The following is a 20320-nucleotide window of genomic DNA, read 5'->3' as shown; positions in this document are numbered from 1 at the left end:
ACAAAAATACGACATTGCTATGAAGACCAGGGTATCTGTCTACCATTATTCTTGGTGGGGGGAGAAATCCTGTGATTACATAGCACGGTTTGCGGCTGTTAAATTGCATGCTGTTTGCAAACAGCTCAAGCACTGTACAGCTGCTTGTGATTACTTCCTGTGGAAGACCTCACAGATAAAATAACGTTCCTGATCATACTATATCAGCCCATGTTTCTTTTCTGTTTCTCACTGCTACGCCTCAACACACCCACCTGTGCTTTTGGGACGTGTTCACATCCGCCATCAGTTACTACTTTGCAGGTCCCACTGACTTAAAGAAAAACGCTCACTTGCACTGTGGCTGCATTAAACCACTGAGAATCTTCTGTGGACTAGCCTTAAAAGCAGAGTACATGCTCTCCGCAGTGGTTTTAAGACCCTTTTAGACCTCTGGGTACTTAATGTTCCCAAGAGAGAACATCCTCACTGGCTATAGCTGTTCCTTCTCTCACTTCCACAATTCAGCTGAAACAAATAAGCCAGTGACCTCAGCTGAAAATCATACTGCTATGGAGAAACAGAGCTAATAAATCACTTTAAATATTTCAAAAGTCAAACTTAAAACCATACATAAAGTTTCATGAAAATACAGCAACAATCTCTGAACAGAACTACAATTAAATTAGAAATGCAGTTTTATCGCCCCCTCATTCTATTTTTAAACACCTTACAAGGATGTTGATATCTCCATAGGCTGAATCTTGAGGCTCCTGAATCTATAGGAAAGCTCTGATTGCACTGAAGCAGGGTAACACACTGAAGGGGAAGCTATACCTTTCCCTTCTACATGGTCAGACCTACCTGTGGTGCCCTCGGCTCCTTCATAGTCAATAAACCTAGAGCATGGGTCATCTCACCAATACCATTGATCTCACCTCACGCTGGCTAGAAAGGAAGCTTCGGGAAATTAGCCCAGATTTCTAGCTTATAGACATCTAATGAATTTCACACAGAGCGAACGGCTCACTGTTTCCTCCTCTTTTTTTTTTTTTTTTTTTTTTTTTAAACACGCTTAGGAACAGAATGAACCCTATTATAGCCATTCTCTCTATATGGAATAATAGCGATCAATTAGTGAGTAATTCCTAAACATGACATATATTAGAAAGCCTCTAATAAGCAAAAATTGTACAACAATCTACCAATTTTAAACAAAAGATGCTATCAATTTTAGAACTTTTAATATCTCAAAAAAGTCACAGAATTTTGTTGAGAATCGCAGCTCACATACTCATGCTATTAGAATAATCCAGGTCTCACTGGAATAAATGCATGTTATACATGACAGCTGTCTCATCGAATTCTGTGAAAAACATGATGATTGATGATGCAATTAAAATTCTCTGTAGCCACTCTTATAAAAGCTTAATATCAAAAGGACCAATTAATATTTTTATTTGGAACTTAATCTCCAAATTATATCAAACACAAAAGTTTGCCCTGTTTCTATGAAAACTATAATGATATGCAAGCTTCTAAAAATGGAAGCTTACAATCAAAACAGGACACTAATAACTATTCCACACTAAAAATCAAATTCAGAATTACACACCTTAAGCTTTGTTCTCTGGATTCTTGCATCTTGGCTTTTTTCACCTGCAAAGACAAGTATGTTCAGAGACACAACTGAGGACAACTGTCCTTGATATAATCTATGCACACAAATGTCAGACCTCCATTAGCAGATCATCACTGGTTACTACAGAGTTTGCATTAATGTTTAAATACAGCAAGCTTTGCATTGGACTGCAGAGTTAAACAGTGTAGCCACAGGTTCTTCAGCTCAAAACAAGCCTTTTTTAATTAGAAAAGAAGCTGCTAAAGCTGAAGATGTTAGCAAAACTGCCATGGTTTTTAAATAAGTAACAGATGCTGGGAGCTCCAGAAGTTTGATAAGGACTATTCTATGGAAACCAAATAAAAGAAACATGAATTTTAAGAAAATTCTATTCTGCATAGAACAAGCACAGTTGCTATAAACTTGGGTCTTTCGATCCTTCTCTATTTAAATAAAGATAGAAACTTGAATATTTTTTCTGTTCACATCAATAATAAATTAGAAGCTCTGATTTTAATTTCAGAATAAAACCAATATAGTATTTATTCTATCTTTATGGTTGGCCAGCTGGTCCAGTTCTTGCAGAGAGTATTACTATAGAAAGCACTGGCCTGAACACAAATTTGGTTTCTTGCATCCAGGCTACAAATAGAACTTTGAAATCCTGGGCAGGAGGAAAGGGTTAGTTACTGTACCCTATAGTCTTTTGGGCAAGATGTTCTTGAGATATTCTGTTTTTTCCAAATTTCTGGAGCACATTTAGAAGCCAACTATGTGTTTCTGTGCGTTCTGTACCAGTCTAACCATTTACCCCAGTTCCTGTAGAGCATTTAAGACAGCAGTGTTTAGCACACCTCTTATGTGAATAGAGTCTGGGTAAGCCAGGTGAATGTGTTGGGGAATCACGCACCAAAACACTTCAGGGGTTACAACCCATTGATTTGGGTACAGTGGTCAGAGAAAGACTGCTGTGAAATCTCAAAGCTCTTGACAAAAATCTCAAAAAGGCTTACATGTTATTAAAGTTTGCCTCTTTCAGGATAGTTCCGAGAAAGAAAAAAAATAAACAAAACAGGAATCCATAATTTGAGCATGAGAGGTCAAAATGTGCCCAAAGCTTTTTTTAATATAAGTTAATAAAATGCATGTGAACTCCTGCTAGGAAGGGGGAAAAAGGAAGCAGAGGTGGAGAAAAAGATTGAGGCTTGAGGCGGCAGCAAGGGGAAAGGAGTAAGCAAGCAGTAAGTATAGAAAGGAGAAAGCTGAAAGGACAATCTTCTCCTCCTTAATAAGGAAATCAAGATTCTGGGACTCGGTCCACAATTTTTTCTTTTTTAGTCTTAGCAGCAGCTGTTTGCACAGCAGAACACTATATAGTTCATTACACTGTATCAACACATACAAAAAAGGTAAAGACAATGACACAGGACTACAGCAAACAATGTCTTAGATACCATACAACCTTCACATCTTCTGTCATTCACCACCTTTCAAACTATTTAGCAGGGATCTCAGCCTCTAATACTGCACCAGATAGCTAAGGCTGTCAGCCATCCACAGAGCTCTTAAGGTAGGGAGACAGCATTATCTTCAAGTCCTCAGATCCCCTGCAACCCCCACGTAGTTCATACGATTTCCTGAAGTTACACGGAAGAAAAAGTGACTCACATACCAGAAAAAAAAGCATCAAACGGCCTCAAACCTAAGCTAATTTTGATTCTGTCGCCTCAAAGTAACTTAGAGTTGGCAAATTGAATTTTAGTTTCCACAAACGGCACAAGAACCAGTGAAACGTTGCTATTTCAAGTCGGGTATTCCCTAACCTTTGGCCTCTTCAATTGGACAGTTTTTTAATAGGAAAATGGGAAGAGAAATCAGCTCACTAAAAACAAAAAAACAAAATTGCACAAGGAGACATCAGCTTTATTGACATTTTCATCAGGCCCAGAATGAAAAATCTGAAGAAAAGCACAGCTGTCCCTAAAACACTTCTTGATAGTCAGGACTTTAACTCAAATCATTGCTCTGACTATTTTGGATCCAGGACTTGAACTTCTGTCTTCATGAGTAGCTACACCACAGGACCATTGTGCCTTCTTGTGCTTCCCTAATGGGAGGTCTTCCACCCCCTGCCAGGAACATGGCCACAGTCCACTACCCAATTTTAAATGAGTTTTACTTTAACTCAAGAGCTAATTTCATAAAAATATGAGTAAATATCTGGGGAGAGTTTCATAAACCCTTTAAAGCAGCCAAGAATATGGCTCTGAGATCGTCAGTTGTGACCCACAGAATGAGTCAAGCAAAACAGGGAGTTTAAATTTCAATCTATGGTGTCCCCACCCCAGTCTTGGATTGGTCTCCCCATCTGTGCAGGTTTTCATTAAAAAAAAATTTCTATTATGTCTCTATGCTAAGTGATAATGTTTGAAATCTGGAAATTCTGGTGGGATGCAAAAATTATAGCTCACCCATCACTAATTCCTGCAACTTGTGCTACAAACTTAAGTTGCTGAGGGTACATTTATAAAAATAGTCTTTCATGGACTTTGGAAGCATTAGCTCTCTCTCCTGACATGTCATAATACATGTTTAATGCAGCAACAGCACATAGTAACAACTTGAAGATGGAATCAATACCCTGAGACGTTAGGGGTTCAAGAAGAGAGTTCTGTCATGAAGCACTATACTCCCAAGTGAGCAGTGTACCCCAAACCTCACATGGGTCCCCTATCCAGCCTCTCCTGCATAAGCCTTAGAAAACCCTTTGCAACACCTCCTCTCAATACATACTCCTCTGAAAACCTTCTTGAGAGAGTTTAGACCCCCTATCAAGGCTCTCAGGTGACAGGACCACAGTCTGAAGACCCTTTTTGTGCAGGAGAAGTGAATTTACTGCCTTTTTAAAAAAAAAGGAAAAGAAAAGAAATTAAAAGATGTGGTCCACCTCAATGATCCAAATTTTAGCGTTAAAAATGTCAGACATTATTTCACTAAACTGTTTTGCTGCACTACAGCGAATAGTGTTTTTTGTAAACATACATCTCCACTCAATCTTTTTATTTCATTATCAGCTTAATTTTTTATTTTTAAATCAAAATAAACCCCAGGTGGCACCTTCTATCTGATCCCTGCTCCCCAATCACAAATTTGTATAATTGAAAATGCCTCTGCCCAAATCATTCTTAATGCTGGAGAACTCCTGTCTCTGCCCCAGGCCTAGCCTACCACTTTTCAAATGCAGTTGTATTTAAAGAGTGAGAAGCAAAGGGGAGAGAAACTTTTCTTTGAAACGTCAAGGTAACGATTGCTCTATGACGGATCTCAGACTGATCTTTATAGACTAATTCCTCGGCCAGGGAAAATAGGAGGGGAAAAATAAAACACAACAACAAACCAAAACACACACACAACTAACCAACAAATATGATAACTTATAGGGACAAACACTGCCAAAGCAATTTGAGATTGCGGTAATGCTGTTGTGAACAGAGGATCATGTACATATCAGCAACGGAGAATTTTATTGCCATCCTTTGCCAATTTCATTAAAAAAAAAAAAAAATCAACCCAAATCCATGGCCATCATCCTCTACTCTTTTGGCAGCACTGCGTCTTTCTGGAGCCCTTTCCAGCTCGGTGCTCTTCCCACCGCTGCCTCTGGCTTGCAGTTGCTGCCCCATATGAGAAGCCATTCCAGAGAGCACCACAGTGGATGCCTGCAATGAGTTGCCAGTTTTGCCCAAGAAAAACATTTTGTAAATAAAACAAGTATCGACAATTGGTAATGAAATTTATTTCAAGGTATTTGAGTTGCAACTTTGTAATGGAAGTTTATTATCCTTGACAAAAAAAAAAAAGATTTTTGTCATTTTCTGGCATTCAGGATTAAATGATGTATTATAAATCAATTATGTGTGTTCACAATGTATTTAACAAGTGAGAGAATACTATAAAGGATTACTTTTAAAACTAATCCTCAATAATAATATAATTTTTTTTGCTATAACAAAGGTCACTGGGTCACTTTCCCTCATTTTTCTCCAAATTTCTCTTTGCTTTCTACCTTCTCACATCTGTTTTTATTTTCTAACACCATGCTGTACATGCAAACTTTTCCATTCTAATTCACACCTGAAAAGAGAAGAAATAGTCAAAAAATGGGGACAAAAGTTTCTCTAGAAAACACTTGAAATGGTTTTCTGAGAAAAATAATTATTAGGCATAATTTTAAATAGAAACATAGAGTTTAAACATACCTACCTATTCCTTTTATTGCTATTGTCCATACAATTACAGTAAATCAAATGTACAATACTTTTTACTAAAAGCAAAGCAATCTTTTTGCCTCTAGATAAATATAATAAGTATAAGGCTTATTTTCCATTATGAATGGAAATAACTAAGTGGAATTTGTGAGGTCACTGATTCATTTTATATGCTCATTTTCAGTATTTTTAAATGTACTTACTGGTTGTTCGGGTAAGTCTTGTGGCTCTTCCATGGGTATTACTATTTTAATGCTTAAATGATTCGAATGCGTGTGTTCCTCAGCAGTCTTCAAAGCCTGTCAAAAAAAGGCGTTCATAGCTTTATGTACTTTTTGTGAGGCTTATCATTTAGGCTATCGGGGGACATTAATTGTTATGTATTCCACCCACAAGCTTTCTAAACTCGTGCTGCCCTCTCCCAAGTAAGAGACAAAATTCATATATGGAAGATTTCATAAACAAGGGATTTAGCTTTAAGCTCCAAGATATAAACAGACTTTTTTTACGCACGTGGTACATTTCTACATCATTTACTTGTATCATACAAGCTACAGAAGCTAACGTATCAATCAAACATGTGCGCTATGATTTTAAAGACACTTTAAACGATCAAGTCCGGTCTACTAGGTCAGTAAACAGAGTGATGCAGTCTAACCTGTTTTAATTTAGATCATTTATATAACGAACAAAAAAGAAATCAGGACAAGACTGTACACCTAAATGTATTTACAAGCAGTACTGTTTATTGCCGAATACAGAAAGCTAGTTTATTCTTTTGACTGCACCTTTCAGAAAGAAAAATTTGATGAATGTTTGCTTCTAAAATAAAAAAAAATCTAAGCAAATAACCCAACAGCATTTAGCATAGAGATCTTATATACTAAAGAGCTGCTAGACCCCAGCAAAACCACAAGAGGGAAATTTTGCAGAAAATTACTTTCATAGCCTTATTAATTTTTGCAACTCGACAGATAAAGGCACATCTCCTCCGAGACTTCCACCTCTGTCTGACCAAAATTTATTAAAAATATGTCCTGTTCATTCGACTGCTGTTCTCTTACCCTCTCCTTCCAGGGCCAGCATATGAAAAACAAAATCCAACCCCTTCAAGCACGCTCCATCTCAATCATACCAGAAGTAAGTAGGTATTTCCTCTCCCCTCCTAACAGAACCGGCTCTTCATGCACATGCATGCTTCACCACGCACCAAGCAGAATTATAAGTGGTTTACCTCAATTAAAAGAAATGTCGAAAAAGCACCTAATGGTTTGGAAGAAAGTAAATACAGCAACACCACACAGACTTTCTCTACCAAGCCAGGACCTTTTCCTGCCTCTGGAGCCATGGAAATTTTGCTGTAAACCTCTGTGGAAATGTGGAAGGCCATTTATTCAGCTGCTGTTTTCTCCAGTCCTTTCTATTTGCACATCGCACCTAGAAGATTCAAGCACCTTCACATCACAAAATTATCCCCAGGAAAAGTGGCAAGACCAGTTAACCAACAGGACTTTACCGTGTCCTGAAAACAACTGCTGCTTCCCTGCCCTGCCAGACCTGCTGAAATTCTTGGTCTCCACAGCTAGCCCGCTCCCAAAAGAGGCAAGCTGCTGCAAAACGCCATTCTCCAAGCACAGGAAGGCTTTGGAGGCCGGAATAATTTCCTATTATCCATGAAAACACACAGGATTCATTTTCTCTGATCAGAGGAAAAAATAGAGGTTATCTGAAGAGACTGAACTTAGGCGCCAGGCTATAATTTTCTTCAGGGCTGGAGTATTTTCCAAGCTTACTTCCCCTAATCAAAGGCTACTTCCCATTACTGCCTTAACTGGGAATCAACAGAATTTACAGTATGTCTCATAAGTAACTCAATTGCTTTTCAAGATGTCTCTATGGACATCTCTCCGGACATCAAACACAAGAAAGTATATGTAGCTGGTGCCTGCCAGCATTCCAGTTCTTCCCCCTTGGTTTTAGTCACAGTTTTATTTTAAACATAAAAGCTTATTTCCTTTTTACTTTAATAGGAATAATCTAGAAAAAAAAATCAAGACCAAAGAGAAACTGTGCCATTCAAAGACTATGAACAGGAGGATCTGAAGAAGGGTCTGGATTTGATCCCAGCGAGTCTTGTCCTATGCTCCTGTATTTGAAACTTTTCCAGATAATGCCTTAGAAAAAGCCAAGGCTAAACTCCTCCGCGTGGAAAAAGATCTCAAATCAAAATTTGATCCATTCAGTAGTAAAGTCCCACTCCACATACTGTTTTAAAGCTTTTAGTAGTTCTTTAGTTTTATTTGTGAGCGGGGCATCCTGAAGCACCTGGAAGCAAGACTCCAAACTTTTGAACGAACCGGAGGAGAACAGGAGCGAAAAATTGACTTCGAGCAGCTTCACACCTCCTTCTGGAGAGTGCTCCGGACCTTCAGAGATAGCAGGTTTGGCAGAAGACTTCTTGCAAAGATACAGCACGGCTTTCTACACCACGAATGACTGAAGCTAACAAACTGCTGCTGCTGCTGGAGGACCTCCTGCCCCGTCCGACCTCCAGCCACCCACTCTTGCTCCCTTGACGCCCTTCCAAAGCGTGTGGCTGAGCAGTAGCCTGGATCCAGGACTCGGTCTTGTTCTGAAGTGTGGGAGAAGCCACCAAAACCCGACATTTTTGCTAACTGCCACCAGCTCCGTCATCACAGAGCCCCATGCTTACGGGAGCCAAGAGAACAGGCAGGAACGAGAAAGGGGGAGAGCAGATCTCCTGCTTCAGTGACAGCCCCTGTAACAGCAGGGCGATGCAGTTTGTCTTACTCGTTTTTTACTTTGGCAAAGCAGAGGACATAAAAACCCCGGCGACATACACGTGCCTTGCCTGCATTTCGATCCGTACCATCCAACCAAATTTCTCCGCAGAGCAACTACGGGACTTCGCTAGCGGCCAGGCACAGAAGCTGCTTGGTGCCACCACGAGCTCCTGGGGGAAGGACGGGAACACCTCCAGCCCTACTGCCACACGCAGCCGGGGCAGGGAAGCTCTCGCTAGCTCCGCCAGCACCCCGCCGCAGCTAGCGAAGCCTCGGCAGGTTCAGGCGCAGCTCACGGGGAAGGGCCGAGGGAAGCGGCGCACGGCTTCGACGCCGCAGCCCAGGTGAGGAGGATTCAGGACGCAGCTGCTCCGGCTGCACTCGTTTCCCTAACAGCAGCTCTGCAGCAGGCCTAATCCTCCCCCCTCCCCGCTCCCCGCTCCGGCACCGCGCACGTGTGCTCGAGCAGCCCTCCGGCTGCCAGGGCACGACTCTGCCCGCCGCCCGCCCTTCCAGGGGCCCCGAGCCGCCGCCGTGGCTCCGAGGAACGGCGAACGCCAACTGCGAGTCCAGCGCCCCGGAGCTGCAGAGCTCGAGCTACCTCGGTACCTTATCTTCCTTAACAAACCAGCTCTCCTCGAGCAAAGCTGATTTTTTAAAAAAGCGGAAGAGAAACAGTGGAGAGCTTCTGGGCTGCAGCTCAATTCTCCAAATGGGATTTTTAACTTCGGTAACAAATCAAGGCAACCGAGCTTTAGATAAGCTTAACCTTGCCGCTTCTATTACAGATTGTTCTAAACCCATCAGCAACCGCATCGTAAGAGAATATAAAATCAGGCCTGGGAGCTCCTCGGCTCCATACATACTTCAATTCATTGCCCTGTTTATGTCCACGGATGGAGCTGGAAATGCAACGCCCGCGTGGGACAACCGGGGCGGCCTCCGCTCCTGCCCCCTCTTCCCACGCAAAACTGCAGCGTCCTAACGCTTGCTAACCTTAAAAGAGCAGAATTCGACGGTTAAGAGTCTTAGGGGTGGCTGGGGGTTGGGTTGGGTCTGGTCACTTTTTCTGTCTGTATCTTTTTCTCTTTTTTTTTTTTTTTTTTTGTGAAAAAAAGGTCTGAAAAGTAGATTCTGATGCTCAGAATAACTTCAGCAGGCCACCAGGCCTATGAATGGAAAAAAACCTGTACAAAACATAACTAAAAGTGAAACAAGCCATCAAATGACTTGCTGCAAGGAAAGAAAAAAATGCTTTGAAAAGATTAAAGATCAAAGCTTTAAACTCCTAAAAAATGGAAAAAATACCACACTTTTTCCCTTTTTGATTTTCATTATTTTCCTGTGCAACTGTCCCCAGGAAGTGACTTTATTAAATCAGCAATTTCCTTCATCTACTAAATAATTTATTTTGCAATATTAAAAATCTGAATAAAACAACCTTATTATTTTTAATTTAATCTAGACTTGTTTTGACCAGCCATCCCAGTTTAATTCCAACTTGCTCAAAACACCAGCAATGTAAAATACGAGGAAGGACGGATGTTTTACATGTCTTTCTATTTTGCTTGCTCACTTTATTGCACTCCATTATGCTAAATTTCAAAACAAAAGGCACCACAGCAGAGGAATGGACTACAGAACCTCATGTATCAGTTGTCTGCTTTCTGTGCAACGTCACTATGACAGTATTTCCCGTATTAAAAAACCCAGCAAGTTATATACAGTTTTTAGCACTAAATTCTGTTTTTAAAAACCTAATATGCAAAGTCTAGCTCAATCGGACTCTTTAAAACTACACATTATGGATATAATTCTCTAAAGCTACATGCTATTAGCATCCAGGTAGACTGCTATTTACTTCTATTCTGTTCAAATCCATCTGCTTCGGATATAAAATTTCAGCTGATGAACGGTTCCTCTCTCAAGCTTCAAATAATTGAAATCAAGGATACCGTGATAAAAACAACAAGCAGTAATTATACTGATTGTAATTTTAAAAAAAAAGGTGTTTGCATACAGTCTTATATTATTTTAAAACAATCCCTGCTGCCTTTAAAACGACCTTGAGTTGACACACTACTTCTTTCAGAGAAGAGCAGAACATGGCACAGTGGGATATGATGAATTCCGCTCCCCCCCTTTTTTTTAAAAAAAAAAAGTTGAATTAAAAGCACTCAAAGAAATAAAATTCAAAAAATAAAGAGGGGGAAGAGACAAGTAGTGACACTATGCACTGCACAGCCACCAGGTGCTTTCTATTCTGGAGGTTTGTGACTTAAGTTTTAGCAATTTGGTATTTTAAACTGTTAGCAATGACTCAAAGCCATTCCCATTGCACAGTGATATGCCATCACAGCAGTCACAGTAGGCAGTGGAAACACCTCTGTGGGTATCCTAAAAGGTACAAGATAAAGCTGCAGTTGTTTAAAATTAGGTACAATCACTCTTCTCAAGCTTCTCTTGCAAATTCTGAAAATAAGGAGAAAAAATTACACAGAATTAAGAGAGAATTGTTGATAGTCTAACGATTTGTAACCACCAACATGTCTGAGTTCACATAATAAACTCAGAGGACTTCATTACATGTTCAATCTTTGGCATTATTATTTTTTCCTTTATATTTTTTTTCTTTTGTATACATTAACTGCTGAAAATATATATTGGTGTTTCAACGTCACGGCACAAAACCTTGACAAAAATCCTGGCAACTTATTTAGGCAAAATAAAAAATTCCTTCCCTCAGAGAGTTAAAAACATGTTGTTAAATGGTTAAATTGATACATACTGGGTCAACCACTGGACCACTTCTATCAAACACATACCAAAAGAGGACTTTCCTAAGTCTGCTCCAGTACTTACTCACCTGTCACTGTTCTGGTGCAACCTAGAAGCAGAATCATGTAAACACATGTGAAAAAAACCCTCGGGATTTTCTGCTTTTATATTTCCAATTGTCCACTAACCTGAATCTTCAGGCAAAACACGCTAACGGCTATCTCCCCTGCAGGCAGCGGTCTGTGACCCTCCACATCGACCTGTGAGCAGGCATACAGATATCACCTTTTTGTTCCAGGGATAAATTTTGTTCCGATTTCATGCTTCCCATATCCCAGCATCTCCACATCCAGCTGTGCTACTATTTGATCAGTCAAGCCACGGAAACTGTTTCAATTTGGTATGCAAAGTCGCCGAACTAACTCACTATCTGCACCAAGCAAGCAAATCCAATCCTCTCTCTGCCGTTGCAGGGTTTCTTAAGAGGATTTGGCCAGAACAGGCATTCGTCCGAACTTTTGGAGAGTCCCCCACTTTGTTTTTACACAGCTTGATTAAAGATTACAGGAAATGGCAGCAGCAGCCTGGTTCCTAATTTGGTCTGTATAATAAAATGACCCCCTTGTGCAGCTGTCAGGCATTGAGCAATTCCAAGTACTAAGCCTCAATTTTTCCTTCCTTTAGGCAAAAACAAATAGCAAAAGCACTTCAGAGATTTGTGCCACCATAACGATGCAAATAAAATAAGTGGGCAAATAGAAGGTTAGGCCTGTAAAATGTTTTTTTCTGCTAAATCTGGAAAAAAGCTCAAAAGGCTTTAAAGACACCTAAAAAGAAAAGGGAGTTGCAGTTTCCAATATGCTCATGCAACTCCAGTGGCACACAAAGAAAGGGCAGAGCAGAAGAGCAGGGGTCCATTTAGCTTTCCTCCTCCACTAAGGAATGAAATACTTGATACAAATAATCTGCAAGTAATGCAATTGGCAGTCTACTTCTCATGACATTCAGAAGTTAATTTATAAATATATCGAAGCCACGCATTCAGCATCCGACCATCTTCACGTGACCAGTTCATTTCTTTTAAATATACAAGAGTTACGTGCATTACTTCAGTGTTTGAAAATACAAATGAAGCAAAAGGGTGAAAGGATCCAACTTTTTAACTTTAAAATGCTATGTCCCAAAATCATACTGTTTCTAACACTATCAGTAATCAACTCCTCAGACAAGAATCGTGCTTTCCACAGCAATTTTTAAAAATTGCCTCTGAGTAAAATCCATCTTTTAAGCCCACCATACAATATCTCAAGCTTTGTTTTGTTCAATCGATCCCCTTTGCAAGTAGAGTTCCCTAATATTTTCCTTCCCCCCACCCCAACAGCAGGTAGCAATCATTAAAAAACCTAAATATATCTAATAAATGAAAGCTGTGCTACACATCAGCCCGCTGATTCAGTATCTTCAACAATCCAGCAGATCTCACAGCAAAGATTTATCCTCTGCTATTCTTCGTTTTTTCCCCTCACTCTGCACACACACCCACACACAGATACACACATGCGACGCACATATGTTTCCAGAGTATCGTGAAGAATATCAGATTAAATCTTTGCTGCAACATCTGCTGGATTGTTTACGGCTCCCCATCCAGGTTCTCTCTTTCCTTTTCTTAACCTGGAAAGAATCAGAATACAAACACTGTCACAGTTTAAGGGGGAAAGCAGATTAGTCGCCCTATTTTTGAAGGTATGAGCAGCCATGGCAAGCACACAAAAACAATCCTGCAGGATTGAAGGTTCTCAGTTCAAATAAAAATTCTGACTCTTAAAATGAGAAATAGTAGTACTTATAAACGTGCAGTACTTATAAACCCAGAAATTACTGAACTTAAACGTGGCATGCAAATATATTTTTAGCTTAAGTAACGCTTATTTCATTAATTGGCATTTTCAGGTTATTTCTAGATCTTTGAAGCATTGTCACCATGATGGCTGTCTGCAGCTCACTTAGCTTGCACGACGACAGGCACATAGCTCGACTTCCCAGTTCTTGTGCAATTCTGTTAAGTTTGATTTTGAAACACAGCAGGGAAATTTTTAGTGGGGAAAAACCTGTTTTCACAAAAGGAAAATGTGGAAATAATAACTTCGTCTTAGAGAAAAACAACTCCTGCTGAGCCCAGAAGCAGCTCGATAATTTCTTCTAGACAGATTTACCATGTACATAGCTCATGTAGCATAAGATCATGAAAGGGCCATTAACCTTTTACTTTCGAAACAAAGCACAGTAATTTATATAAGCATAGCAAAAGTAGAAAAGTCGATTGCCTTCTCTTTTCATGAGAATTAAACCTGCTTTGTGGCTTAACAGATTTTTCTCTAAACACACAAACCAGAAAATACCCGGTATCCTGTGGCTTGCATACGCACTCTGAATTTCAGATAAATGATAAATGGATTGCAAAACTCTAGAGCTGCAGCTTTGGAGAGAAAGTTATGTTTGTCTTAAGAGCTTTTTAAAAACAAATTTGCAAACGACACAGCATACTGCCTTTAATTTTTAGGCACCACTTCCTACATATTAAATAGTAAATTTCCTGATCACCTACCTACAAAAGACCAAAAATTTTAATCCAGCTCTATCAGTAAGAGAACAAACCTGCATCATATTAACCACAAAAAAAATGATTTATTTACATTTTGCAGTTCCAAATTTTATTTTCAATATGAGATTTGTGAACGCACACTGAGAAGTCCTATAGCTACCACCACAGGTTACCAGGAAATTAATGTCAGTAGTTCTATTGGAGAGAAACTGTTTCAGCACTCAACTTACACTACAATTGTATCAAAAAGGTTGTAACCATGGCAAATTTAGTTATTTCTCTTGTTATTTTGCATTAGAGGCAGTCAGACATTTATCACTGTGCAATCAGTTTGGAGGACATCTGTAGCTATTTGTGTCTTAGCAACAACAGTTGCTAGAGTAACCTGCTCAAAAGAAAAAAAAAAAAGGAAAAAAAATTAAAGAATATGGATGCTTCAGCCTCTGGCATCCATTCATGGATCTGTTGCCCATGGACTTGTCCAGTCCCTCTCCAAACATGCTGCTATCGGCAGCTCCCACAGCCTCCCGGGGCAGCCAGTTCCAGCAGCTCACGACACGCTGCATAAAGAACTTCTCATCTGTTTTAAACCAGTCTCCAACTAGTTTTCAAGTGCTTTCAGTTCTAGTACAACAGGATTTGGTGAGCAGCTCTACTTTCAGCACATCCACTGCCTTCAGGTTTCATAAACCTCGATTACATCTCCTCTCCAAATCAGAGAGTCCGAGACTAAGTCTCAGCCTTTTTAGCTTCTCTTCATAAGGCAGTTGCTCCATCTCCTAAGATCACTGAGTTCAGCCTTATATAGATATGGTTGAGATTACTTTTCCCTAGATGAAATATCTTAAATTGATCTACAGATCATGTGAGATCCTTCTAGAGTTCCTTGTCCTTGGTGTGGCTTTTTATGACTCAAAAGAACTCAGTAATATCTGTAAACTTGCAGATTTGACTGTTCATTCATTTCACAGGATTACTGGTGAAGATGCTGAATAAAACCAGTCTTAAGGGTACTACACTGCTGACTCTACTCCAGCCTTAGAAGTGACCACTAAGCGCTGTCCTTTGTGCTCCGGGCTTGCTAACCTAGTTAGAGGGCTTTTAACAAGGTTCAACAGAGAAGACCAAAGGTATCCGAAGTGGAGGAAAGCACACACAAGACAGGACAACAGAAGAGGCTCTCATACTTCCCTTGCGAAAGTGGGGCAATGGGGAGCCCAGCTGACATGTCTAAACCAATATACACACCCCGGAAAACACACAATAAAAACCAGAAGTCCATGCAGTTGTAGAACTACAACCTCACTGGAAATACAAAGATGTAATGGAACAGCCCATATGACTAAAGTGCTGTGATGGAAGGATACAGGCTCATGAGGAAAGATGGGAAGGGGAGATGGCTTGGGGGGCAGGGGCAGGGTGTTAGGCTCTGTGCAAAGGAGCTGCTTAAACACATGGAGCTCTGCTATGGGATGATCAAGAGACCTGTCAAGATCTTACAAGGTCACAATCAGACAGGCAGTCAAGAAGGGGAACATTGTGGTCAATGCCTACTAGAGATCTTCCCCAATCAAGAAGTGAACGAAGCCACATTTCAACAGCTGGAATAAGCCTAATGACTGCAGATCCTGATTTTAAAGAAGAACTCAAACCACCCCACTAACTTCTGGGAGGACAATGAGGTAGGGCATATGAAATTCAGGATATTTCTGAGCATATCGAAGACAATTTTTTGATACAGGTGCTAGGTGAGCTGACTTGGGCATGTGCTCTGCTGGATGTGCTACTCTCTAACAAGGACAAGCTAGTGAGGGATGATCAGTAGCAGCCTTGACTACAGTGACCATGACATGGTAAGAGTTCAAGAACTTGGGAAAAGCGAGGAAGACAAGTAACAGGAGAAATAGCTGGACTTTTGCTTGTTTGGGAGACTAATAAGCAAGACACCACAGGAGGGTCTGAAGAGTAAAGAAGCCCAGGAGAGATGGCTGATCTTCAAGGACAACTTCCTCCAAGCACAAGAAAACTGTCTATCCCAATGTGCAGATGTGTGAGGAGGCCAGTTCAGCTGAACTTCTGACTCAGCTCCAAAAGAAAGTGTATGGGAGGTGCAAGCAGACACCAAATACATGGGACGAGTTCAAGAGAATCAAGCAGGCATGCAGAAATGGAATTAGGAAGTTTGGCTGGGGTGAAAACTGGCAAGAGATGCAAAGGGCAACAAGAGAGGCTTCTATGGGCACACGGGCAGTATAAGGAAAATGAAGAAAACTGCTGATCTGCTGCTGAGCAGGGGGCAGTGATCTATTGATGAAGGCCACAAGAAAAGCTGAGGTATTCAATGCCTTCTTTACTTCAGGCTTTACTGGCAGGGTCTGCTCTCAGGCCTCCCAAGTGTCAGAGCTTGGAGGAAGACAGTACTAACTGTCAGGGCTCTGAGCAAATTTTCTCCCCTCCTGGGGGGTTGGTTGGCTGGGCTTGGTTGGCAAGGCTGGTTGCCTTGGGGACAGCTGTTCTAGAAAGCTCTGCTTTGATGCTAGTAAAGGCCACCACTTCCTCCCTTGGGAGCTCCTTTTAAGCTGAGGCTCTTGCCTTTGGCCCCACCTGAGCGACAACACAGCTGAATTGCAGGTCATGCCTGTGCCAAACCTGTTGACCCTGACCAACGGACTGACTTCCTGGCTAGACCTGGGAACTGCCTCGTTATTATGGACTTGCCTGGAAATCACTGGACTGTGTCTGACCACAGTTACTGTCTCCAGACCCGACCCTGACTTGACTCCCCAGCCTGACCTCAGATCTGCCTCACTACAGATTTGCCTGGCAATCTGGACCCTCAGCTGAACCAAACTACCTACCCTCACTGCACCTACCTGCTCACCTTGCTTGGGTGGGACTGTGCCCTTGTCCATGAGGCCACTGCTGCTGTCTGCCTTGCTACCACAGCCAGCTCCCCTTCCCTCAGGGACTAGCCCACCTGCCCCAGTGCTCTCTGACACTACCAATGGTATAGAGAGATAAAGTTAGGGTCTGTTTGAAGCAAATTGGACATATACAAGTCTATAAGACCAAATGGCATAGTGAAAGAGCTGGCAAATGTCACTGCAAGGCTGCTATCGTCTTTGAAAGGTCAAGAGAGATCCCTGATGACTGGAAAAAGACAAACATCACCTTCAAAACAGGCAGGAAGGGAAATATAGACCAAACGTGCCTCAGTTCCTGGGAAGAGCATGGAACAAATCCACACGGAAACCATTGCCAGGCATATGAAGGACAAAAAGTGAATGGGAACAGTCAACATGGATTCACCAATGGCAAATGGTGCCTCACCAACCTGACTGCCTTCTCTGATGAAACAGTTAGCTCTATGGATGAGAGGAGATTGTCCTATACCTTGATTTTAATAAGGCTTTCAATGCGGAATCCCACAGCATCTTTGCAGACAAACTTGGCAAGTATGAACCAGATGGACAAACTACAAAGCAGATGAAAAACTGGCTGGACTGGTTGCAAGTTTACAAACTCACTAGCAGCTGGTTAAAAATAGCAACCCACAGGAGTTGATCCTGGAGGCAATATTAACATCTTCATCAAGCACTTGAGTGATGGTTCAAAATACACCTTCATCAAGTTTGTGGATAATACCAGCCTAGGGGGGTGCAGTCTGAATGCCTGAAGGGCAGAACTGCTACTCAGATGGACTGTGACAGACTGGAAAAAATGTGCTGGCAGAAACCTCATGAAGTTCAACATAGACAAGTGCTACATGCTGCCCCTGGGGTGGAAAAAAAATCATGCAACAGGACAGGCTGGGAACCAATGACTAGGTCACAGCTCTGCAGGAGAGGAATTGGAGATCCTGGTGGATAAAAAGTTGAACATGAGTTAGCTGCGAGTCTTTGCGGCAATGAAGGATAGTCTCAAACTGGGCTACATTACCACAAGTGCAGCAGGCTGAGGGAGGTGATTACTTCCCTCTATCTGGCTCCTCTAAGACCACATCTGGCATATTGTGTCCAGCTGTGGGTTCCCCAGTGCAGGAGAGAACCACAGACAACAGCGCAGTGGAGGGCTATTAAGATGACCAGGGGGCACAAACGATGTACAAGAAGATACTGAGGAAACTGGGCATAGCCTGGAAAAGAGATGCTGAAGGGGTAAGAATCTAATTGGCGTCTTCCACTGCTAAAGGAAGATCATAGGAAAGATGCAGGCAGACTCATCTCAGGTGGGAAAGGACAAGAGGTAACAGTCACAAATTGCAACAAGGAAAATTCCAGCTGGACATAAGAAAAATTTCTTCACCATCAGGGTAGTCAAGTACTGGAACAGAGACCCAGAGAGGTGGTGAAATGCCCACCCTTGGACATTTTCAAAACCCTGCTGGATAAGAGCCTGAACATACTCCAGCCTTGAAGTTAGCCCTCCTGTAAGCAGGAAATTGAAATAGGTCACCTCCTGAGGTCCTTTCTGGTCTAAATCTTTCCGTCATTCTATCTTTTTACCAACTTCCCATCGATAAAGAACTTTTCTTCCAAGCCTCTGGAAACTTAGCTTCTTTAACTGAACCTTTGAAAAGTTTTTTTGAAAATCTATTTTACCTATTGGTTCCCTCTATCCACATGCTTGCAGAACTGCAGTGGATTAACAAGGTGGCATTTCCCTTTATAGAAGCCATGCTGTTTTCCAACAGACCATGCTTTCCTGTGATCAGTTATTTTTTCTTTAAAATGCCTTATCATCTTACTGCTGGTGGAACTCAGTCACCAGTATGTTGTCCTCAGGATACCCTCTTGAGCCCCCTTTGTAAATGAGAATTATACTGAAAGTCTAGTAATTCTCTGGCACAAGAGCTATTTGTAAGCTGGTCTAGAGAACTTTCTAACATTTAACTAACCCACAAGGTCCCACTCTTCCTGTATATCTACTTAAACCTGATCTAGCTCCTCTGACCCATCCAAGCGAGCTCCATCTGACCCCACCCACATGGGCCTGCTGTATCCATCTACCAAGTTGCATCTAATTGTACTGTGGTTACTATTACAGTTGTCCTACTAATAGCTCAAAGTAGGTCCTATGCACCACCAAATTGAGAAAAGCAGCTTTTCTTGTAGGTTTAAACTTGGTTGATCTAGGAAGCAGTCATTTGTGGTGTTTAAAAAATGTTCCCTCTACCTCTCTTCCTGATGAGGCATTGAACTGGTCTCTGTTGAGGTAGCTGAAATCTCCCACCATTACTCTCTTAAAATTGCAGCTTCTCTGGTCTCACTTAACAGTTCCTGATCTCTGTCACTGTCCTGATCTGGGGGTATATCAGTATATTTAAGGTATGAGATTTCCACCCATCCAGACCTGATATTGCTTCTCTTTTCCTGTTACCCTTTACATAATCCTTCATGTTCAGTGCCTCTCTCCCACCTATCCTATGTCACCATTTCTACAAAGCTGGTACCCTGACAATACTGCATCCCTCTGATAGTCTCCTTCTGCCACATATCAAAGATGCTTGCTACAGCCTGGTTATCATCTGATGCCAATCACAGTAGGTCCCCACAACCAATCAAAACACCACCCCTAATCACATTTAATTGATATAATATCTACCACTAATTAATACTATTGTGTCAAGAATCACCTAGAAAAAGAAAGAACACACTTGGAATTCAACAACCCCCAAACTTGTAATTAACGTTGTATTATTATTAATACTTATCAAACAAATGCACACCCAGATGGTAAAAGATTCTCTTGTATCTTCATGCTACAGCTCACTGGCAAAATCCTTTTCTCTCTCTGCTCTTGGCAGGTCAGTGAAGTTACAAATAACAGCAAACATCTCACAAATGGAAGCATCATAGCCTTTGCTAGGTACAATTTTGGCAAAGAGACGTCTGATGACTTTTTTCCCAGATCCTACCCTAAAGGTCCTATGTCTCCCCACACCTTCCTTCTATCCTGCTGGTTCAGTTCATTCCTCTTCAGTATAAATCATAACACATGCCTGCTACCAGTGACCAACTCTCATGTTAACCTAAGAATCTCTGAGATGATCCTGAGTATGTACTGCATTATTTTGTTATAAAAAGAGAAAGAAAGGGCTATGATTCCTTTATTGTGAGTGCATGTAGCTCACCTGTTCTCCAGACCAAGACAAGTAGTAAAAAAAGTTACATTTAAAGGCACAAAAAACAGTACAAGTTTTCTATACAGGCCTTAAAAGATATGTCAACATCTTGCAGACAGGACAAAAAAAAAATTTACAGTA

The 20320-nt window shown here is 41.2% G+C and overlaps 1 protein-coding gene across 4 annotated transcripts in view; it reads right to left on the bottom strand.

Moving 5' to 3' along the window:
• EYA3 (EYA transcriptional coactivator and phosphatase 3) overlaps positions 1–20320 on the bottom strand; it is a 63387-nt gene that overhangs the window by 36556 nt on the left and 6511 nt on the right. For 3 of the 4 annotated variants that reach the window (XM_064524906.1, XM_064524904.1, XM_064524905.1), the window contains exons 2-3: positions 6072–6167; positions 1595–1638 (exon numbers count right to left, since the gene is read on the bottom strand). In XM_064524906.1, coding sequence (XP_064380976.1) covers positions 1595–1638; positions 6072–6104 — 77 coding nt within the window. In that variant the 5' untranslated portion in view covers positions 6105–6167. Of the gene's footprint in view, positions 1–1594; positions 1639–6071; positions 6168–11638; positions 11711–20320 lie in introns of all 4 variants that reach the window. The other variant, XM_064524908.1, reaches the window with a different exon arrangement.

This window comes from Dromaius novaehollandiae, chromosome 23, assembly GCF_036370855.1.
Source record: "Dromaius novaehollandiae isolate bDroNov1 chromosome 23, bDroNov1.hap1, whole genome shotgun sequence".
Lineage (NCBI taxonomy): Eukaryota > Metazoa > Chordata > Aves > Casuariiformes > Dromaiidae > Dromaius > Dromaius novaehollandiae.
Note: the sequence above shows the minus strand (reverse complement) of the source record. Positions and strands in the feature narration are given on the sequence as shown.